Here is an 18,041-nt window from a genome sequence, read left to right on the forward strand (position 1 = left end):
TTTTCCGGCTGGGATAGTTTTTGAGACCATAGAAAAGTTTTTCGAAGAAATTCAATGTTGTTTTTGAAGTGCTTTTTAGTGAAAGACTTTAGGGTTTGGATGCCGCTGAAAACGGATAATTGAAATTCGGAGTCGCAATGGATAATTGGTTTCATCGCAAAACAACACTCGAACTGCTTCGAGGATTCCCGGAAGCACTCATATTTTTAAGTTTGATTGCAGATTTGTTCTCTATTCTAACATTTTAATTATTTTTGTTTCATATATATATATATATATATATATATATATATATATATATATATATATATATATATATATATATATATATATATATATATATATATATATATATATATATATATATATATATATATATCAGCTTATATTAATATATTAAATATTTATCAATATTTATTTATACATATATAATTATTTATACATATTTTGTTTTTGATTCGCGTTACCTACAAGGTCTATTCAAAAATCATCGCGTCTCTCGAATTAACGCGGGTTACGTATATTCGATTCTAGATATTTTGTGGCATTGTGTTGGTACTCATTTCACTTATGCTGACAAGTACGACTATTTTTAAAGTTCAGGTTATTTTTGACAACTGCTTTTCTCACGTGTTTTGATTCATCTTCGATTTTTGCCTTTTGCAAAAATGGATCAAAGAATCTGTATCAAATTTTATGTGACAAACAAAGTGCGCGAAGCATTCCGAATGTTGATTGTAACATCTGGTGTCCCTAGCTTGGAGCGAAACAACGTTTATCGGTTTGCAAGAGACGAATGAACTCTAAGAGTTTAAAATTTTTATCCCACTAAATTTCCTGTCATCGTAAGGTTTTTTGATATTTAAAAAAATACATTTTGGTGAGTGTTTTTGTCTCGATTTTTGAGGCAAAAACGCATTTTTTTTTCAAAAAAATGTCGCCATTTCATAAAAGGTCTATATTTTGAAAAAATCTTAGGTACGATGACAGGAAATATATCCAAGATTACGTAAAAAAATCTTTGGTTGAAATCGGTCCACTAGAAAAACTTGTAGAACTCCCACCAGTTTACAAGGTTTTGGCTGCAAGGGTTCAACAAACCGGTTACGGCTATTCAGGGGACAGTCCAATTGACACCAATAAATTTTTTGTTTGTTAAATATCAGATTGATATCAGATTAATCATATTAATTTGTTTTCTCGTTGAAAAAAATCGCGAAAATCACATACTATTTACGATGTTTATAGTGTACTACCCGTTAAGCATTTCCATAGCTTTTGGATTTACATTTTCGGATTCTTCGAAAAAGTGCCTTTTTGAGGTTATACAATGGCAGCTCTCTTAAAGCTGTAAATTTATTGATATTTTTATAATCTTTGATACAATTCATTGAAAAGAAACTTACATTTCGATCTCCTTATTACTGAGCAAATCCGATAGAATATTAATCCAAATATAACTTCAATATAAATTACTGATGAAAATTACAAGCGTGTTCAAAAAATCCTATCTGGTGCAGTTTTTCTTTTTTATCTATAAATTTGAGGTTTGATCGTCTATGGTGACGTTAGAGTTGGCTAGTGGAGATGGGCGAATCGCTAATCAAGGGGTAGTACTCTCGGCGATGGCTGCGTTCGATACATTCCCCGACCCGTAATGTTGCGCTTCCGGCTCATCTTTACTCCCAGACTTTACTGCTAACACTAGTACTTTCGCCATTGGCCGTCGCATGAAACCGCTGGCTGTCTGAATCAGCGCTTGACGCACTCGGCCATCTCGTCCTTTAGCGATGGAGGCGACTCGTCCTAGCCCATCCATTTCACACTCCTTCATTTACCACTACGACTACGTCGCCGATCTTCGGTGGATTCACATCTTGGAACCACTTGGTTCGTTTAGCGATTGTTGGTCTGACCTCATCTCGTACCCACCTCGACCAGAACCGGTCTGTCATCTGTCGTGCCAAGTTCCAGTTACCTCTGGTGACCGCTGTAGCTTCTCCCAGTGTCTTTGGCGGTTGAATTACTCTATCAGAACTCAGTAAAATAAAATGATTAGGAGTTAGAGCTTCTTGTTCAGCGGAATCCAACGGCAGATTCGTCAACGGACGTGAGTTGATCACGGATTCAGCTTCCGCTAGAGCGGTCATTAATGTTTCGTCATCTGGGTTGCGCGAGTTGAGCATGCACCCAAAAGCCTGCTTAACTGATTTTACGGGCGTTCCCAAATTCCACCGAAGTGGGGTGCTGATGACGGATTAAATATCCATTTAGTGTTGGTGTTCGTATAGATTTCTCCCAAGTTCTTGTGAGATTCTCGATCTGTTCCCGTAATTCTCGGCTAGCACCTTGAAAATTGGTCCCGTTGTCTGAATATATTTCACTGGGAGATCCTCGGCGAGATACGAATCTATGGATGGCCATCTTGCAGGATTCTGTTGACAGATTGTGGACTACCTCGAGGTGGATCGCCCTAACGGTGAGGCAGATGAACAAGGCGACCCATCTATTGACACAACTGCGACCTAGACGCACATTCAACGGTCCAAAATAGTCCAGTCCTACGAAGGTAAATGGTCGAATCCATGGCGTGAGGCGAGCTTCAGGAAGTGGAGCCATTCTCGGAACCACCGGTTTGGCTTTAGCGATTTTGCATGTCTGACAATTTTTAGAGATTTGTCTACTCTACGAAATCGACAAATGTGGAATCTTTGACGGATTTCATTCCCTATTGTTTCATGATTTCCATGTAAGTATTTCCGATGATACCAATCGATGAGTAATGAGGTCAGACGATGATCACGTGGTAATATAATGGGAAATTTGAAGTCGTACATCGTACACGGTGCGGCCGAGATGCGACTATCCATTCGTATCACGGACTGTTGATCTAGGAATGGTGTCAGCTAAGACCTTACTTGTTTTGTCGACTCGTTTTTCCTCTTCGCCTTTTAAAACAGTCACTTCTTCCGGATACGCTGAGGATTGTGTTATGCGCCATAGACTGTTCTCTGCCATCTGTAGTTCTTCTTGCGTAAGACCACCGCACTCTAAAGGTTGTTGTTGACATCTGCGACGGAGATTTTCGATGTAACGATGAATAAAAGCCACGGCTCGTAACACGCTCCCATTTAGAGAAGCGATCAAAATCCACGATCTCTTGTGTAATACATTCGCTGTGAACCATGCATGGACGCAGCTCTTCTAGCGTTTCTACGGGCTGCTTCGATGATTGCGCAGGCCACTCTGTCTCCGGTAGATATCAAAAATCAGGACCTCTGATCCAACGAGAGTCTGGAGAAAAACACGGTCCTCTGCCCCATTTAGTCGCCTCGTCTGCAACACCTTCGATTTAGCCATAACGAGGGCGCACTGTACCTGGTTTTTTATTTCTGCTCGAAAATACGCTACGCATGCGTAGGCTTTCTCACTCGCATCCACAAAAACGTGGAGTTGTAGTGGACCAATCTCGGATAACGAAAATCCCGGGAAACACGGTCGGTTTATGCGCACTCTCTCTAACTTTTTAAATTGAGCGATCCATCTACTCCACTTTCCCAGAATATCTCCGACGATCTCCTGGTCCTAACCAGCTTGTGTCCGCCAGATGTCTTGCACTATTATCCGGCCGTGTACTAGGAAGTGCGAAAGAAGACCTAGTGGATCGAATATGCTCATCACACACCGCAGAACATTTCGTTTAGTAGGTATTATTTCACTTAAATTCAACTCCCCCGCATAGGTAAACTGATCTTCGCGAGGCAGCCAAGAAATTTCCAATACTCTCTCGGTAACACTTTCTTTGTTTGCATTGATTTCCTTCGCATTCTCCAGATCAACTTCCCCGACCCGCCGAAGAACTGCTGGAGAGTTGGAAAGCCAGTTTCGAATAGTGAAGCCTCATTTCATGTGGACTTCTTTCACTTCGAACGCTACCTCGACGGCTTCCTGTTCATTATCGAAGCTATCCAGGTAGTCGTCAACATAGTGCCTGGATATTATTGCAGTTGCTGCTCTAGGATAGGTCGTCTCGTATTCCTTGGCGTTCAAATTCTTTATATATTGCGCCTGGCACGGAGAACAGGTCGATCCAAAAGTTCCTACGTCCATTATATACACTTGTACAGGCTGCGATGGATGCGATCGATAGAGGAACTGCTGTGTATAAGCGTCTCTCTCTCCAAAATGCGAAATTGGTGAAACATCTGTTTAATATCTCCGAAGATTTTTCGTTCGCGAAATACGAAAAGAACCCCCAACAGAGGAGTAAGCAGGTTTGGTCCTTTGAGCAGCATTGTGTTCAACGAGGTTCCTTTCACTTTGGCTGCCGCATCCCACACCAAGCGTATCTTTCCTGGCTTTTTGGGATTTCGAACTACTCCCAGCGGTAAATACCATACTCTGTTCGGATCCGCTGAACTCATTTCTTCTGAAGTCGCGCGATGAATGTATCCGTTCTCAAGATACTCTCCAATCTGGCGATGCACGCTATCACAAAGTTCGCTGTCTGCTTTCATTCGTCGCCATCCCAAAGCTACTGGGAAATTCAATTCTATCATACCGCCACAACAGACCTGTATCGAAACCCGTAGACACACGCCTCGTTGTTTGTTCTAGAATTCCTCGAGCACTCCTGTCCTCTTCGGATTCCGGTGCCGTGCTGGCCGAAACTCCAACGCTCTCAATCGTAAAATGTTCTTTGACTAAATCATGGAGTTCCCGATCTTTCGTGCACTCGCAAATGTGCAAACTGAAATTAGTGATTATGTTGCTCCCAAGTTGTCCCAAATATTGTCCAGCCAAGCCGTGTCTTCGTGGCTACAGGGTCGCCTAGTTGACCTTCTCGTAGTTTGAGTGCTGCGATCAAGCCTGCCTTGTCGGAACCGATAAGTATGCCCGGTGAAGTCGAGTCGTAACTGTGAAGTGGTAACCCGCGTAAGTGCGCATACTGTTGTGCTAGCTGTTCGTATTTCAATGTTTGCTTAGGGAGATTCAAGCTAGCTACCGTACGAGTGTTGTTTAACTTGAACCGACTCTTCGTTCCAACTCCACAAATTTCCATCGATACGCGTTGCGAACCAGACTCGTAGCGAGTGACATTTCCGGTCCAGCTCAAACAAAGCGGAAGTTTTTCTCCATAGTTTATACCCAGCTCATTTACAATCGCCTGCTCCACAAGCGTCATGGATGATCCGTCGTCCAGGAAGGCGATAGTCTACACTGCTTTGTCATTCCAAAACAGTTTCACCGGTAACATTTTGAACATCACTGCCTGTTTCATGTTATGGTGGGCGTTAACTCGATCACCTCTTAGAGCCGTTGCTCTCACATCGTTTTTATTTGTTCCGTCACACTTCTGAGAAGCCATGTGTAGCAGGAGATGGTGACGCAATTGACACCCATCCACCCCACAGCGCGCCTGAGACCTACATGGCCGACGATCGTGTTTTCCTAAGCACGTTCGACATAAATGCTGTTCGTGCACAACCTTCCATCTACCCTCCGAATCAATCTTCTTAAAGGCAGAACACTCCTATACCTTATGGTGTGGATCTTTGCACACCAAACATAATACTGACTGTATCTGCTTTACCCACTGGTCCTTCTTCGCAGGTTCTTCTGCCGAATTTGTGTTGAAAAAGTTCCTTTCTTTAGATTTGTCACCCTTCCCCTACCTCGCAGACTTTGTTTCGGTAATGACGGTCACTCCTGATGCGGCAATGACAATGTTGGACATATATGCAGCAAACGTACGAATATCAACAACTGGAAACTGTCGTTTGAATAGCGACCAGTCGAGCCGCTGTTGCGTCGGAAGTTTTTCTACTAACTCTTGGAGTAAAACCGGATTACACATGTTTTCTACCTGCCCGGCTGCCTCCAAATGGTCAGAGAAATTCTGCACCATCATACCAAAATTTATAAGTGATTCTAACCTATCTACCCTAGGAGTCGGAACCTCTTTTATTTTATTTAACAAAGTGTGTATAATAAGCTCTGACCGGCCGAAGTGCAAATACAATGTCGACATAACTTGGGAAACACCGGCCGGGAAAGGCAGTCGACTCTTTACTGCCTCGAACGCCTTACCTTGCAGTGCTCTTTGAAGTCTGGCCAAATTCTCAGCGTCGGAATACCCGCACGCTGACGTCGAGTTAATGTACGACGAATAGAACAAGGGCCAATCTTCCGGGTCGCCTCTAAACGTGGGAAGATCCTTCGGCATGACATGCCGCGCAAGCAGCTGCTGCTGCGAAGGCATCCTCTCAGCACCTGGTAAATCGGCACTGCTCGCAAATGGTTGACTACGGCATCCTAACGCCTGCTGATTCGTCGATGGGAGTGACGGCATTGCCATGCTCGTCGGTATTCCACCAAGTGTGTTACCACAGAATGGCCTCTGATATGCTGATGCACGTGGTGGTAGGGGCATACCTGTTGCACTGACAACCGAACTAGACCCAGACAATGTGGATCCACTCATCGTGATGGGGAATGCTGACTGCGATCTTCCAATGTATGGTGGCTGATATGCGGTCAGCTGGGGTTCTGTTACTGCATATGTTGGCAATCGAATACCTGTTGTCGTTGTTTCAGCTGTCGAACCAGGTAACCTCAGTGGTTGAGTTATCGCTGGAACCGTGTTGCAAGCTGAGAACGCTGCTGCACTCTGTTGTTGATATAGTACAGCTACCTGTCGACATGGTAGTTGAGGTTAACGAGTGGGGCACAAGAGAGGCCGTAGTGCCTACTGTTGGAGTAGTAATGTTGCTCTGTCTATTTTTTCTTTGCTGGAATATTGGCGACGTCAAATCGAGCAAGGTACTTGCTGCAGCTCCGGTCGTCAATGTTGAACTACGATCGATAGTAGGGATGACCAATGAAGTTGCCTCTGCCGCTACGTTTGGCTGCAAAATTGACATCGCGTCCAACATTTTGATCCAGTTCATTCCGATATCCGTCTGTTGAATAACATCGCTCACCTCGTTTTGCTTGCCATCCATCAGCTGGAACCTAGCCTTCATCATAACTGCCTCCAGACGCAGCTTCTTTCGCTCCAACTCTTGTCTATGTTGTAATTCCATCTCGCGCTCAAGCATCTTCTGGTGTTCTTGCAATCGCAATTAATTCATTTTCGTAGACTCGGGAAAACCAAGGTACGGTGAGGAAGATGAGCTCAGAGGACTGTTTACATCTCCGCTAGCAGCCGCTGTCATCGTAGCTGGAGGATTAATCACTCCTGCACACTCGGTCGCACCTGTCGGATTCGGACTCTGCGATGCTGCTGTCACGGAAGTTGTCGATGGTGGTAGAGACGGCAATTCTAAAGACTTACACGTTCCACACTTCCATTTCCGTACCATCCGTACACTGTCATCCATACCCGCACACCGCATATGCAACCACTCTTTGCATGTTGAGCATTGCACCATATTATCGAGATTGTTGGATTGCCCACAGATCTTGCAGTCGTTCCGATCGCTTTCCGGCATGATTTGGTGTCCTTATTCCGATGATCAAGCGAAATCTTTAGGCTTGTTGAATTTATTCTTCGAGAAAAGCGCCTTTTTGAGGTTATACAATGGCAGCTCTCTTAATGCTGTAAATTTATCATTTATTTATTATTTATATTTATTTATCAATATTTATCGAGAAAAAATTTAAATCTATATATATATATGCATTTCCAATAAAGTAGTTGTTTTGAATTACTCATTTTCGTTCAATATGTGAAGACCCTTTTCGTGCCGTGTTAATATATTCAAAACAGTCATCTAGTATCCCTAGATATGAGTTTAATGTTTACATTTGGTTGTGTTGTTTGGAAGAGGCCCATTCGAAAATCTGTAAAATCATGCAATTACTGAATTGAATTTGATGGTTGCAATTGAAAACATACATTGCTTACGCAATACTAGTTTAGCCGTGAAATAATTTTTGAAGATAAAGGCGGAGCAGAAGAATACCCCGATGCTTTCAATCAACAAGGTGAACAAACACATCAAACAAACTAGACGATTCGACTGATTCATTGACGAGCGCGGCCAAACGGTTGTCGAACCAGACGAGCTACTCGTCTGTTTTTAGTCGAGCTCGGCTTCTGGAATATGAAAACAAACGAGACGAGCGCTCGTCTCCTCGTCTCGTTTTCTGGAATAGGACCCATAATCGGCAGAAATCTTACAACACTACTCATTATCGTTTGTGTTTGACGTTTCCTTAGCGTGAGCACGTAGAATTTACCCGTTCATAAATATTTAAATTTCTCCCGTGTTTCATCAGCTCTCATCATCGTTAACAGTTTACTGTGATTGCTTGGTGTTTCGCAGTTGACTATAAAATATAATCAAGTGTAATGTAATTTTCGTCCAAAAAATTACAAAATAAAATGTCCGAAATTTGATTTAGTGTCCGAAGTTTGATTCTTATCCGCTTCATTTGAAAAGCATTTTATTCGATGATTATTTTTATGTTTTCAATCAAATAGGTGTCAAAGTAGAAAGCTTAAAAGCATATTGAACTAATTTATTAAAAATATCAACCAAATATTACATGTGCATAAATATTAGATTTGTTTTCTGCATCATATGCCTTAAGCGTCCAAAATATGATTCAGAACGGTATAAAGCCTACATAGAATGTTTTGTTCATATTAAATAGTAAGTAAAAGTTTCTAAAATAAACATCGAAAACTTTGGGTATCAAGAAACCATAATACTCGTCATACTCTATATCCCTTTATGGTCACGTAAGGTGTCATCAGTGCACTCTGTAGTCATTATTTGTTGGCTTTTAATGCTTCTTGCGCATTGACAATTCGCTAAAACTTTGTGATGGCCAATTTTAACTTTACACAGAAACAGGTAAACGATCTTCTCCTATGTTTTATATAGGATAAGCTGTTTCATAGAATTTCTTCATTGTTGACGGATTGCTCGTCTCGTTTTCTGGAATAGGACCCTTAGTTTGTTCAACAAGCAGAGTGAAACGTTTTATTGTATCCTGTAAAGTTTTACATTTCCGTTTTGGTCGTAGTTGCTGCTACTCTCTGCGCTCTCGGCGTTCAATTGTCGCTCTCGCTCCGGCTTCGTCGTATACCACGGCCTCTGAAATGAATATGCGTGACATACGTGACAATTGTTATCTCACTTCACACGCCACGCAGAATCAGGCTGAAATTTCTTGACAAACGCTATTAAAAATAAACAAATATGAACAACGCAATTTGAAGTTTGTGTTCTCGGCACAATAGGGTTTATTAATACTTTGCCCTAAAAGTTAGCGGAATTTCTACAGCTCAATGATGCGCTGACCGGTCTTGCTGGTCTTCTCAAGGAAGTCAGCATACTCCTGGTAGGGAGTCTTGCTTAGAGGCAAATCTTTCCACAAATCGGGCGTGAGGAAAGCGTAAGTCTCAGCAATGGCGGCGTATGTGGCCTTAGCGAAATTGCCAAGAGTGGTTGTTGAGCCACGAGTCATTGTGTAACAATCCTCAATACCAGCCATCTGCAGTAACTTCTTGGGGACAGGAGCCGATACGATGCCAGTACCACGTGGAGCAGGAATCAAACGAACCAAAACCGAGCCGCACTTGCCACTGACCTGAAATATGAACGAAATCACATATTAGAAGTGTATGAGACAGGCAAACTATTTTGAATTATTAAAAACGTATCAGACACACTTGAACGTCATATTGGTGATATGCAGTCACCATCCGTGAAAACCGCATAAGTTTATAAAATTTTCTCATCATATTTAAACATATATATAGCAATAAATTTATTTAATACACACCTTGCATGGTACTGTGTGGGGTTTACCGATCTTGTTACCCCAATAGCCTCGGCGAACGGGAACAATTGACAGCTTCGCCAGAATGATCGCCCCACGAATGGCTGTAGCAACTTCCTTGCTACATTTTACTCCCAAGCCTATGTGACCGTTGCTATCACCGATGGCGACGAACGCCTTGAAACGCGTGCGCTGGCCGGCACGTGTCTGCTTCTGGACAGGCATAATTTTGAGAACTTCATCCTTCAAAGCGCGTCCCAGGTAGAAATCGATGATTTCGAACTCTTTTATTGGCAACGAGTACAGATAGATTTCCTCCAAGGTACGAATTTTCCCGTCCTTCACCAGACGTCCCAATTTGGTAACTGGGATCCATTCCTTGGAATCGTCCTTACCGCCACGACCGCGACCACGACCACGTCCGCGGCCTCGACCTCGTCCGCCACGGGCACCCCCACGAGAACCAAATCCTCCTCTAAAACCACCACGGGCTGGAGCTGCGTCCGCCATTCTGAAAAAAGCAAGGTTATGTTAGTCATACATATACCGTATGTTGCAATAAGACTATAATCTAAATTGAAGGAAATCTCATCATTATACAAAATAAGAAACACAAAAAGCTATGCTGAAAATGCTATTGAATATTATTTGAAAAAATTAGCACAAGACACTCCAAACTCCACTTACTATAAAATAGGTGTTAATCGCCGTAAAACGGAAATGCGAATGAACGAGTTGACGTGTTCCCCCCAGCGAGAAAGCAACGAGCGTCACTCAGCCATCACGCACAAGGTGAATAGATGTTACTAGTGATCCCCGATAATCTTTCGATTAATCGATTAATCGAATACTATACTCCCTACAGAAATCGTTAATTCGTACATATTACAAGTGAATGTTGCATAAACAAAACACTACAGCAATTTATTAGTTTCGACTTTTCTTTTTTCTTTTTCACTTTTTTCTACAACTTCGAGTGGACTCGTAATTTTATTTACTAGTTCGTTTTTTAGGTTCGATTATCCTTTTGAATTTTGCGTGTACGGAAATGTATCATTCCAACTGTTTGTACCTGAGAGAGAGGAGCCAGCTGAATGACAGATAGTTTGTTTTCTTCTTATTCTTCTTACGCATCATCATCAAGAAAATTCCAATCTGACAATTTCAATCAAGCATGTTGTTGTCATTCATTTATGAGAAAAGTGTTCAAACTTGACGTGAACCTTTGTTTGTGAGTATATTTGTGCGTTTTTATCCCCGATTTGATTTTTGACGTAGGACTGCGTCTAACAGGAATATATGGGGGGTATAAGAAGGATCATGTAGGAAATAATAAAAGATGTACCAGGCCAGCCCACATCATGGCTTCCAGCAGCATCGGCCCATTCCAACATTTTTTTTTTACTTCTGATAATTTCGATATAGGTGTTCTAAAGAATTATTTCGATGATTACAAAAACAATATCCGAAATAAGAAGCAAACTGTTTTTTATGATTTGTTTGTCGGTGGAGATCTTTTGTGAATTTATGGGTGTTTTGGTCTCATTTGTGACTTTTTCCGATCTTTCATTCAGTTTCCGCGAATTTTTTTCATTCTTTCATTCATTCTTTCACTGGTTCCAGGTTGATCTATTGCTGCAAGCTCAGTGAATCGATTTTTGCAATGTGGGCGATGATTGTATATTCTCCGATGCAATTTGAATATGCAACGTATGTGGAATATATAAAATAAGTGCTAATCTTCCAATTAAAAGAGTCAACATTGATTTCTCTCAGGTGCATTTTGATGGAATTTTGTTTGTGTCCGATGGAAATAATAGTAGGTTGACTAAAAAGGATGCTGTGTCTGCAATTTTAACAGGCAGTGATCACGATTCGGATGAAGATGAGAATTATCCTACCAGTCTCTCGTCATCTTTGCCATGATATTCCTGCCCATCACTGATGGACCATTCATATGCAAATTTTAAATTTGACATGCAGGTTGCTAATCAAGGCAATAGTATCACTGAAGATCCAATCGAATTGACCGATAGTGAAGGTGAACCAATTGGTCTTGTCCACAAAACTAAAAGGGTCAAGATTCTTTCTCCCCTTTATGTGTGATTTAATTTGTATACCATTTCCCATAGACAACATAACTGTCGCTTCCAAACAGTCTACATAAATGAAGCGCTCACTCTGCTCTCCCTCACAACACCCACTTTCCTTTTGTGACATTGATGAGTGAACATTGTTTGTGTGAGTGTCGATCCGGAAAGAATTGTCTTTCTCAAGATTCATTGTACCCCTAAAAAGTGCTCGAAAGATGTAATCTTACGTTGATCGCACTTGATCGAAGAAATTACAAAAAGAATGTATTTGACCGCAGTATTTGATAAACTCTTTCTGAAAAGAACTGGATTTGATTTGCTGAAAACACTATCTTGTTTTCTCTCGTGTTGTGCGTTATGTGTGGCTATGGTAGTTTTTTTCGAAGCTGCTACTGATTTCTATGGCTTCGGCGTTTTCGGCTTGCATGCAGCGATTTTTGAGGATTTGTTTGACTTTTGCTTTCGGGCAGCCACACCAGCAGTATCAGCAGCTTTCTTCTTGCTGGTCGCCTTCTTCACAGTAGCAAGTTTTTTTTTGTAGCAGTAACTGTTCCAAAATGATCTAACCGCTGTACAATTATAATTGAGTGCATTTCCGAGCTTGCACCTTATATTCCTTATATACAGATTTTTGTGATTTCAATTGCTTGCCTTCAAAGCAATTTTTTAGCTATTGAAACAAGTTTTTGGATCAATAAGTAACACACATATAACGCGTAGACATTTTATCTTTCGAATGAAGCGGTTATCATTACATTTCTTTCAACCGGCGAAGAGGTTTTATTGCTCAAAATCTTGTTTCTCCAATGTAACACTCTTGTTTTCGAAGCTTTGAACTTACACCCCTGTATAGAAATGAAGGATGTAGTCCGACGTCAAAATTATTTTCACATAAAATGTCTTGCAAAAAAATGTCATGTTGAAATTTTCTACATATTTCAATACTTCCCCTTGGTTCACCGTGACTGGTCCGCGCTGACATAAGGGTGATCACAACAAAAGCGAGCTGGCTCCTCTCTCTCAGGTTTGTACGAATCGAGTGATAAAGAAAGTGTTATTTTGTGTAAACAAAAATATCACAGGGTGAAATATTACACAGTAAGAATAAAGGTAATATTATACTATCAGGCACGTAGCGTAACCGGTATGACACGGCATTTTTGCGTGTGTTTCAAATGTGTATGCGTATATATATAGCGGAACTGCTCCGGGCATGCACAGCACGTTTCAGACAAATACATGAAGAAATTCTCGAAAAGAGTATTTTGCCGGTCCCGGGCACGAACTACACGGGCGAGTAGCATCATACATACAATTGAAACGTCGAAGTTCGTGGTATGGGTGCGTTCGTCGCTCTTCGGTACGACATCGTTTCAATTACCAGTAGCTACGCTTGGCTACAGTGTTGACATCTGACGGCAATATTCATTCAGAGAGGTAGATTAATCTCTATCGAATTAGAAGGCCCGAAGGCAGTTTTAAACTGTTAAAATTTGGATGAAAATTTTCACTTCATGTCATTTGATTATTCAAAACATATAGCTTATTTTAACATAAGCTTTATTCGACCATCAGTATATATTTCATCTCTAATTTCAAAAAGTTATACCATAAAAATGTTCACCACCTCGAAAAAATACCCTATGCCGAATATCAGCTCAATCGGACTTAAGGAAGAGTGGCGCAAAGCGGTCAAAGTTTGAGTTTTTTGAAAATCGAAAAATCACCCAAGGGGGGAGTAAAGGAAATTGAGGTTTTCGAAACAAATTTTTTGATGAAAAATGTCTTAAAAATGCATGAAACGTCGAGATCTAGTGTCATCTCGAATTTTTTTTTGTCAAAAATCGACACTTTGGGACTTTTTTTTTCGGAATACGAGACGAAATGTATGGTTTTAAGTTCCAATAAACATAGTTATCTCGAGTTTTCATTCGGAACTTGTAGCGAAATTTTTTTTTCCAAAATATGTATTTTTATCAAGGCTCATATGGCGTTAGCCTGACGGGGCCGGAGTTCAATATTTTGACAATTTTTCTTACTATCAATGTTAGTAATATTTAACCGATTACTCGCGGTCGGCTCGAGGTTAGTATTACAAGTGTTCTCGTAATTGGGATGTTGCTGTCTCCAATGCTCTGTACGTGTGCCGGACACGGGATACTTCCTATTGGGATGCAGCTGACCATTAATCAGCAACGCCCCCTAGTATGTACCCCATATCTAGCGTGGTGCGTCTTCTCGACTCGAGGAATCCAGAATAGAATGGTCACTAGCCGGCGCAATCATCGGCTCGTGTAGAGTTGTCATGAGCGGTACAACCTTTGGCTCTTGTTGAATCATCAGTGGACTGCACAACCTTTTTTTTATCCCTTTTGTTTATTTTAGGCTCATTAGCATTTTAGCTGTAACAGAGGCGAATTTTAATCGTGTACATGTCACATATTTATCATATCTATAATTAGCACATTACACAGCTGCCATTTTTCGGCGTTAGAGTATTCCCTTCTATACCATTTTACCATTTACACATTTACACAGTAGCCATTTAGGCGTAAGAGTTTTCTATCTGTTCTTCCATTATCCAGTTAAGACTGGACAGCGGAGACAGTCGTTGATCCATTGTTGAGTTATTTATAGAACAGGAGCCCGGTGTTTCTTGCAGAGTAGAGCAGTTGTATGGATGAATCGATCTTATTTCGACCGTGGATCGATCTCCATCGCTGATGATTGTTGCGTGGACGTAGTTATTCTGTAACAACACAAAGATGGTCAATGGGGGCCCTGAGTTTTGAACTCACGATCGATCGCTTACTAAGCGAACGCGCAACCAATGTGGCTACGGAGACCCCCCACTGCACAACCTTTGGCCCGTATATCTGTAAAGAGTGTGTGTATGTATTGCCGCGACTAAGTAAAAGTTTATAGATCGGATAGGAGGGATATGAAACAGGGACACAACGAAGGAAACATCATTAAACGTTGACATCGGCGTTTCTGAGGAACAGGGATAGATGAAGCAGAAGATCAGGATCACGGCTACCTAAGATATCCCGGACGGGGATATCCGATTGTCTGCCTTGTGCTCTCAGTGCTCTAGAGAGCTGAGAGCGAGCAGCATGGAACCGGATACACGACCAGACAATATGCTCGATGTCGTGGTAGCCATCGCCACAATCACAAAGATTGTTTGCTGCGAGCCCAATGCGATAGAGATGCGCGTTTAGGTTGTAGTGATTGGACATGAGCCGAGATATCACGCGAATGAAATCACGACCTACATTCAATCCCTTAAACCAAGCACTTAAACCAACCTTAGGGATAATCGTGTGTAACCAACGACCGAACTCATCTTCACTCCACATGCGCTGCCAACTAACGAGTGTGTCCTGACGAGGAATGTGAAAAAAATCATTATAGGCAATTTGCCTGTGTACCTTCTGAAGCGCCCACCTTAGCTAGAGAGTCCGCTTTCTCATTCCTCGGAATCGAGCAATGAGAGGGAACCCATGCTAAGGTAATCTTGAATAATTTTTCGACCAAAACACTCAATAGATGTCTTATTCTTGTTAGGAAATAAGACGAGCGTTTATCAACTTTCATTGAGCGGATTGCCTCTATTGAGCTGAGACTGTCTGAAAAAATAAAATAATGGTCGATGGGCAGTGTTTCAATGATCCCTAGAGCATAGTATATCGCACCCATTTCTGCGACATACACGGAACAAGGATCTTTGAGTTTGAAAGAGGCACTGGAATTATCATTGAAGATGCCGAAGCCAGTGGACCCGTTTATGTATGAACCGTCAGTAAAGAACATTTTATCAGATCCAACTTTCCCATATTTTTCCGAAAATATCGACGGAATAACATTGGAGCGTAGGTGATCTGGTATTCCATGGATTTTTTATCGCATGGACAGATCAAAAATGACAGAGGAATTGCAAAAGTATGGGAAGCAAACTTGGTTGGAGATGCCTGGTAAAGGGTGCACGTCGTTGCGAAATGTTGATTTGCACGATAATATACTCTATGCATAATATTAGCTTATTCGAACTTCATTGATTAGTGTTGCAGACGTTAAAATTAGAGTTTTTTGAAAACCGAAAAAATACCGGAAATCGGGGTTTTCAAAAAAAAAATTCTGATGTCAAATGTCTTAAAATTTGCTCTTGATCAGTCTGTCTCTTTCACGCTTCAAGTAAATAATTCCCCTTCTGCTTTCTTACGTACTGTTTTCATATACCGCTCCCCTAACCAACTTAGTGACGAAACGGCCCCACCTTAGGATATACTTGTATGCACCTTGGTTTTGTTATGGGTGAGTGACACTTGTTTTCTAAACGCTGAATGCTACAGCTAAAAACAAGGAGTGGAAAGTAAACAATTGTTCGAATATCAACATATGACGTCATTCTATCGAGCTACATTTAATAATTAAATTCACTTTGTTTTACTGGTTGATACGATTTCATTTGTAGAATAAAGCATAAAACATTGAGTCAAATCATTTCCTACGTTGCTTTTATTTGTGCTTGTTGATCACGTGTACCAGTGTACACTACTAGTTGCGGTGTTTGTGATAAGGCCGGTACAGATGTCGTCATTAGACAAGTGCCATTTCCCAAAAGATATCACCTTACTTTTTTGTTACGATGTCACTTCAGGCAAAGCGTCAAATCGTTCTTTCACTTTTCCGCTCTACAGTGAACAACACAGCTTTTTAGAATGTCGGAAGCAGCTCCCGCTTCTGGTGGTTTTCGAGGAGGATTTGGTTCCCGCGGAGGTGGCCGTGGTGGCAGAGGAAGAGGCCGCGGACGTGGTCGTGGTCGCGGTCGTGGCGGTAAGGATGATTCCAAGGAATGGATCCCAGTTACCAAATTGGGACGTCTGGTGAAGGACGGGAAAATTCGTACCTTGGAGGAAATCTATCTGTACTCGTTGCCAATAAAAGAGTTCGAAATCATCGATTTCTACCTGGGACGCGCTTTGAAGGATGAAGTTCTCAAGATTATGCCTGTTCAGAAGCAGACACGTGCCGGCCAGCGCACGCGTTTCAAGGCGTTCGTCGCCATCGGTGATAGCAACGGTCACATAGGCTTGGGAGTAAAATGTAGCAAGGAAGTTGCTACAGCCATTCGTGGGGCGATCATTCTGGCGAAGCTGTCAATTGTTCCCGTTCGCCGAGGCTATTGGGGTAACAAGATCGGTAAACCCCACACAGTACCATGCAAGGTGTGTATTAAATAAATTTATTGCTATATATATATGTTTACATATGATGAGAAAATTTTATAAACTTATGCGGTTTTCACGGATGGTGACTGCATATCACCAATATGACGTTCAAGTGTGTCTGATACGTTTTTAATACAATTCAAAATAATTTGCCTGTCTCATACACTTCTAATATGTGATTTCGTTCATATTTCAGGTCAGTGGCAAGTGCGGCTCGGTTTTGGTTCGTTTGATTCCTGCTCCACGTGGTACTGGCATCGTATCGGCTCCTGTCCCCAAGAAGTTACTGCAGATGGCTGGTATTGAGGATTGTTACACAATGACTCGTGGCTCAACAACCACTCTTGGCAATTTCGCTAAGGCCACATACGCCGCCATTGCTAAGACATACGCTTTCCTCACGCCCGATTTGTGGAAGGATTTACCTTTGAGCAAGACTCCGTACCAGGAGTATGCTGACTTCCTGGAGAAGACTAGCAAGACCGGCCAGCGCATCATTGAACTGTAAATTTCAGCGAGATTGAGTGAACAAACAATATCAGTTGTTTACATACGAATAAACAAGCGACTGTAATTTAGTTAAACATCACATTTTCATACTCCTAAATTCCTCAACGGGATAATTCGCATTATTTTTCCGTATACTTTAGTCGGAGCGTCTTTTCCCAGCTCCGGCTCCAGTGCCATCTTCTGCTCTGAGCCAAGGATCATCCCCATCCTCTTATTGGGCCTGGTCACGAACGCCACTTTACGGTGTAAATGATCGGCTTTATTCCTGTTTCCTTTCAAAGAGAAATTATGAATGAAAAGTAACTTCTCCGTATCAAATTAGTGTTCAATGTGAATGGAAAACTTTGTTTTCTTTATGTGGTAAAATAATCTCTTACAGAAAATGTATCTGAAGATATTTTTTATTTTA

The 18,041-nt window shown here is 41.6% G+C and overlaps 2 protein-coding genes across 2 annotated transcripts; one reads left to right on the forward strand and one right to left on the reverse strand.

Annotated features, from left to right (window-relative positions):
• Positions 1–9,225: 9,225 nt before the first annotated feature.
• LOC129778336 (40S ribosomal protein S2-like) lies at positions 9,226–10,617 on the reverse strand. Its single transcript, XM_055785203.1, has 3 exons — positions 10,483–10,617; positions 9,799–10,306; positions 9,226–9,603 (listed from the first exon to the last, which is right to left on the reverse strand). The coding sequence occupies exons 2-3, from the start codon at positions 10,303–10,305 to the stop codon at positions 9,292–9,294; spliced, it is 819 nt and encodes a 272-aa protein (XP_055641178.1). The 5' UTR covers position 10,306; positions 10,483–10,617; the 3' UTR covers positions 9,226–9,291.
• A 5,940-nt stretch (positions 10,618–16,557) lies between these two features.
• On the forward strand, positions 16,558–17,706 carry LOC129778818 (40S ribosomal protein S2). Its single transcript, XM_055785933.1, has 2 exons — positions 16,558–17,119; positions 17,319–17,706. The coding sequence occupies exons 1-2, from the start codon at positions 16,613–16,615 to the stop codon at positions 17,628–17,630; spliced, it is 819 nt and encodes a 272-aa protein (XP_055641908.1). The 5' UTR covers positions 16,558–16,612; the 3' UTR covers positions 17,631–17,706.
• Positions 17,707–18,041: the final 335 nt, after the last annotated feature.

The sequence above is a fragment of the Toxorhynchites rutilus genome, chromosome 3 (genome assembly GCF_029784135.1).
Source record: "Toxorhynchites rutilus septentrionalis strain SRP chromosome 3, ASM2978413v1, whole genome shotgun sequence".
Classification (NCBI taxonomy): Eukaryota; Metazoa; Arthropoda; class Insecta; order Diptera; family Culicidae; genus Toxorhynchites; species Toxorhynchites rutilus.

Coding starts and splice junctions, on each gene's coding strand:
- LOC129778336 (XM_055785203.1), bottom strand. CDS start 10,305: ATGGCGGACGCAGCTCCAGCCCGTGGTGGTTTTAGAGGAGGATTTGGT. Junction 9,604..9,798: donor CCCACACAGTACCATGCAAG/GTGTGTATTAAA, acceptor TTCATATTTCAG/GTCAGTGGCAAGTGCGGCTC.
- LOC129778818 (XM_055785933.1), top strand. CDS start 16,613: ATGTCGGAAGCAGCTCCCGCTTCTGGTGGTTTTCGAGGAGGATTTGGT. Junction 17,120..17,318: donor CCCACACAGTACCATGCAAG/GTGTGTATTAAA, acceptor TTCATATTTCAG/GTCAGTGGCAAGTGCGGCTC.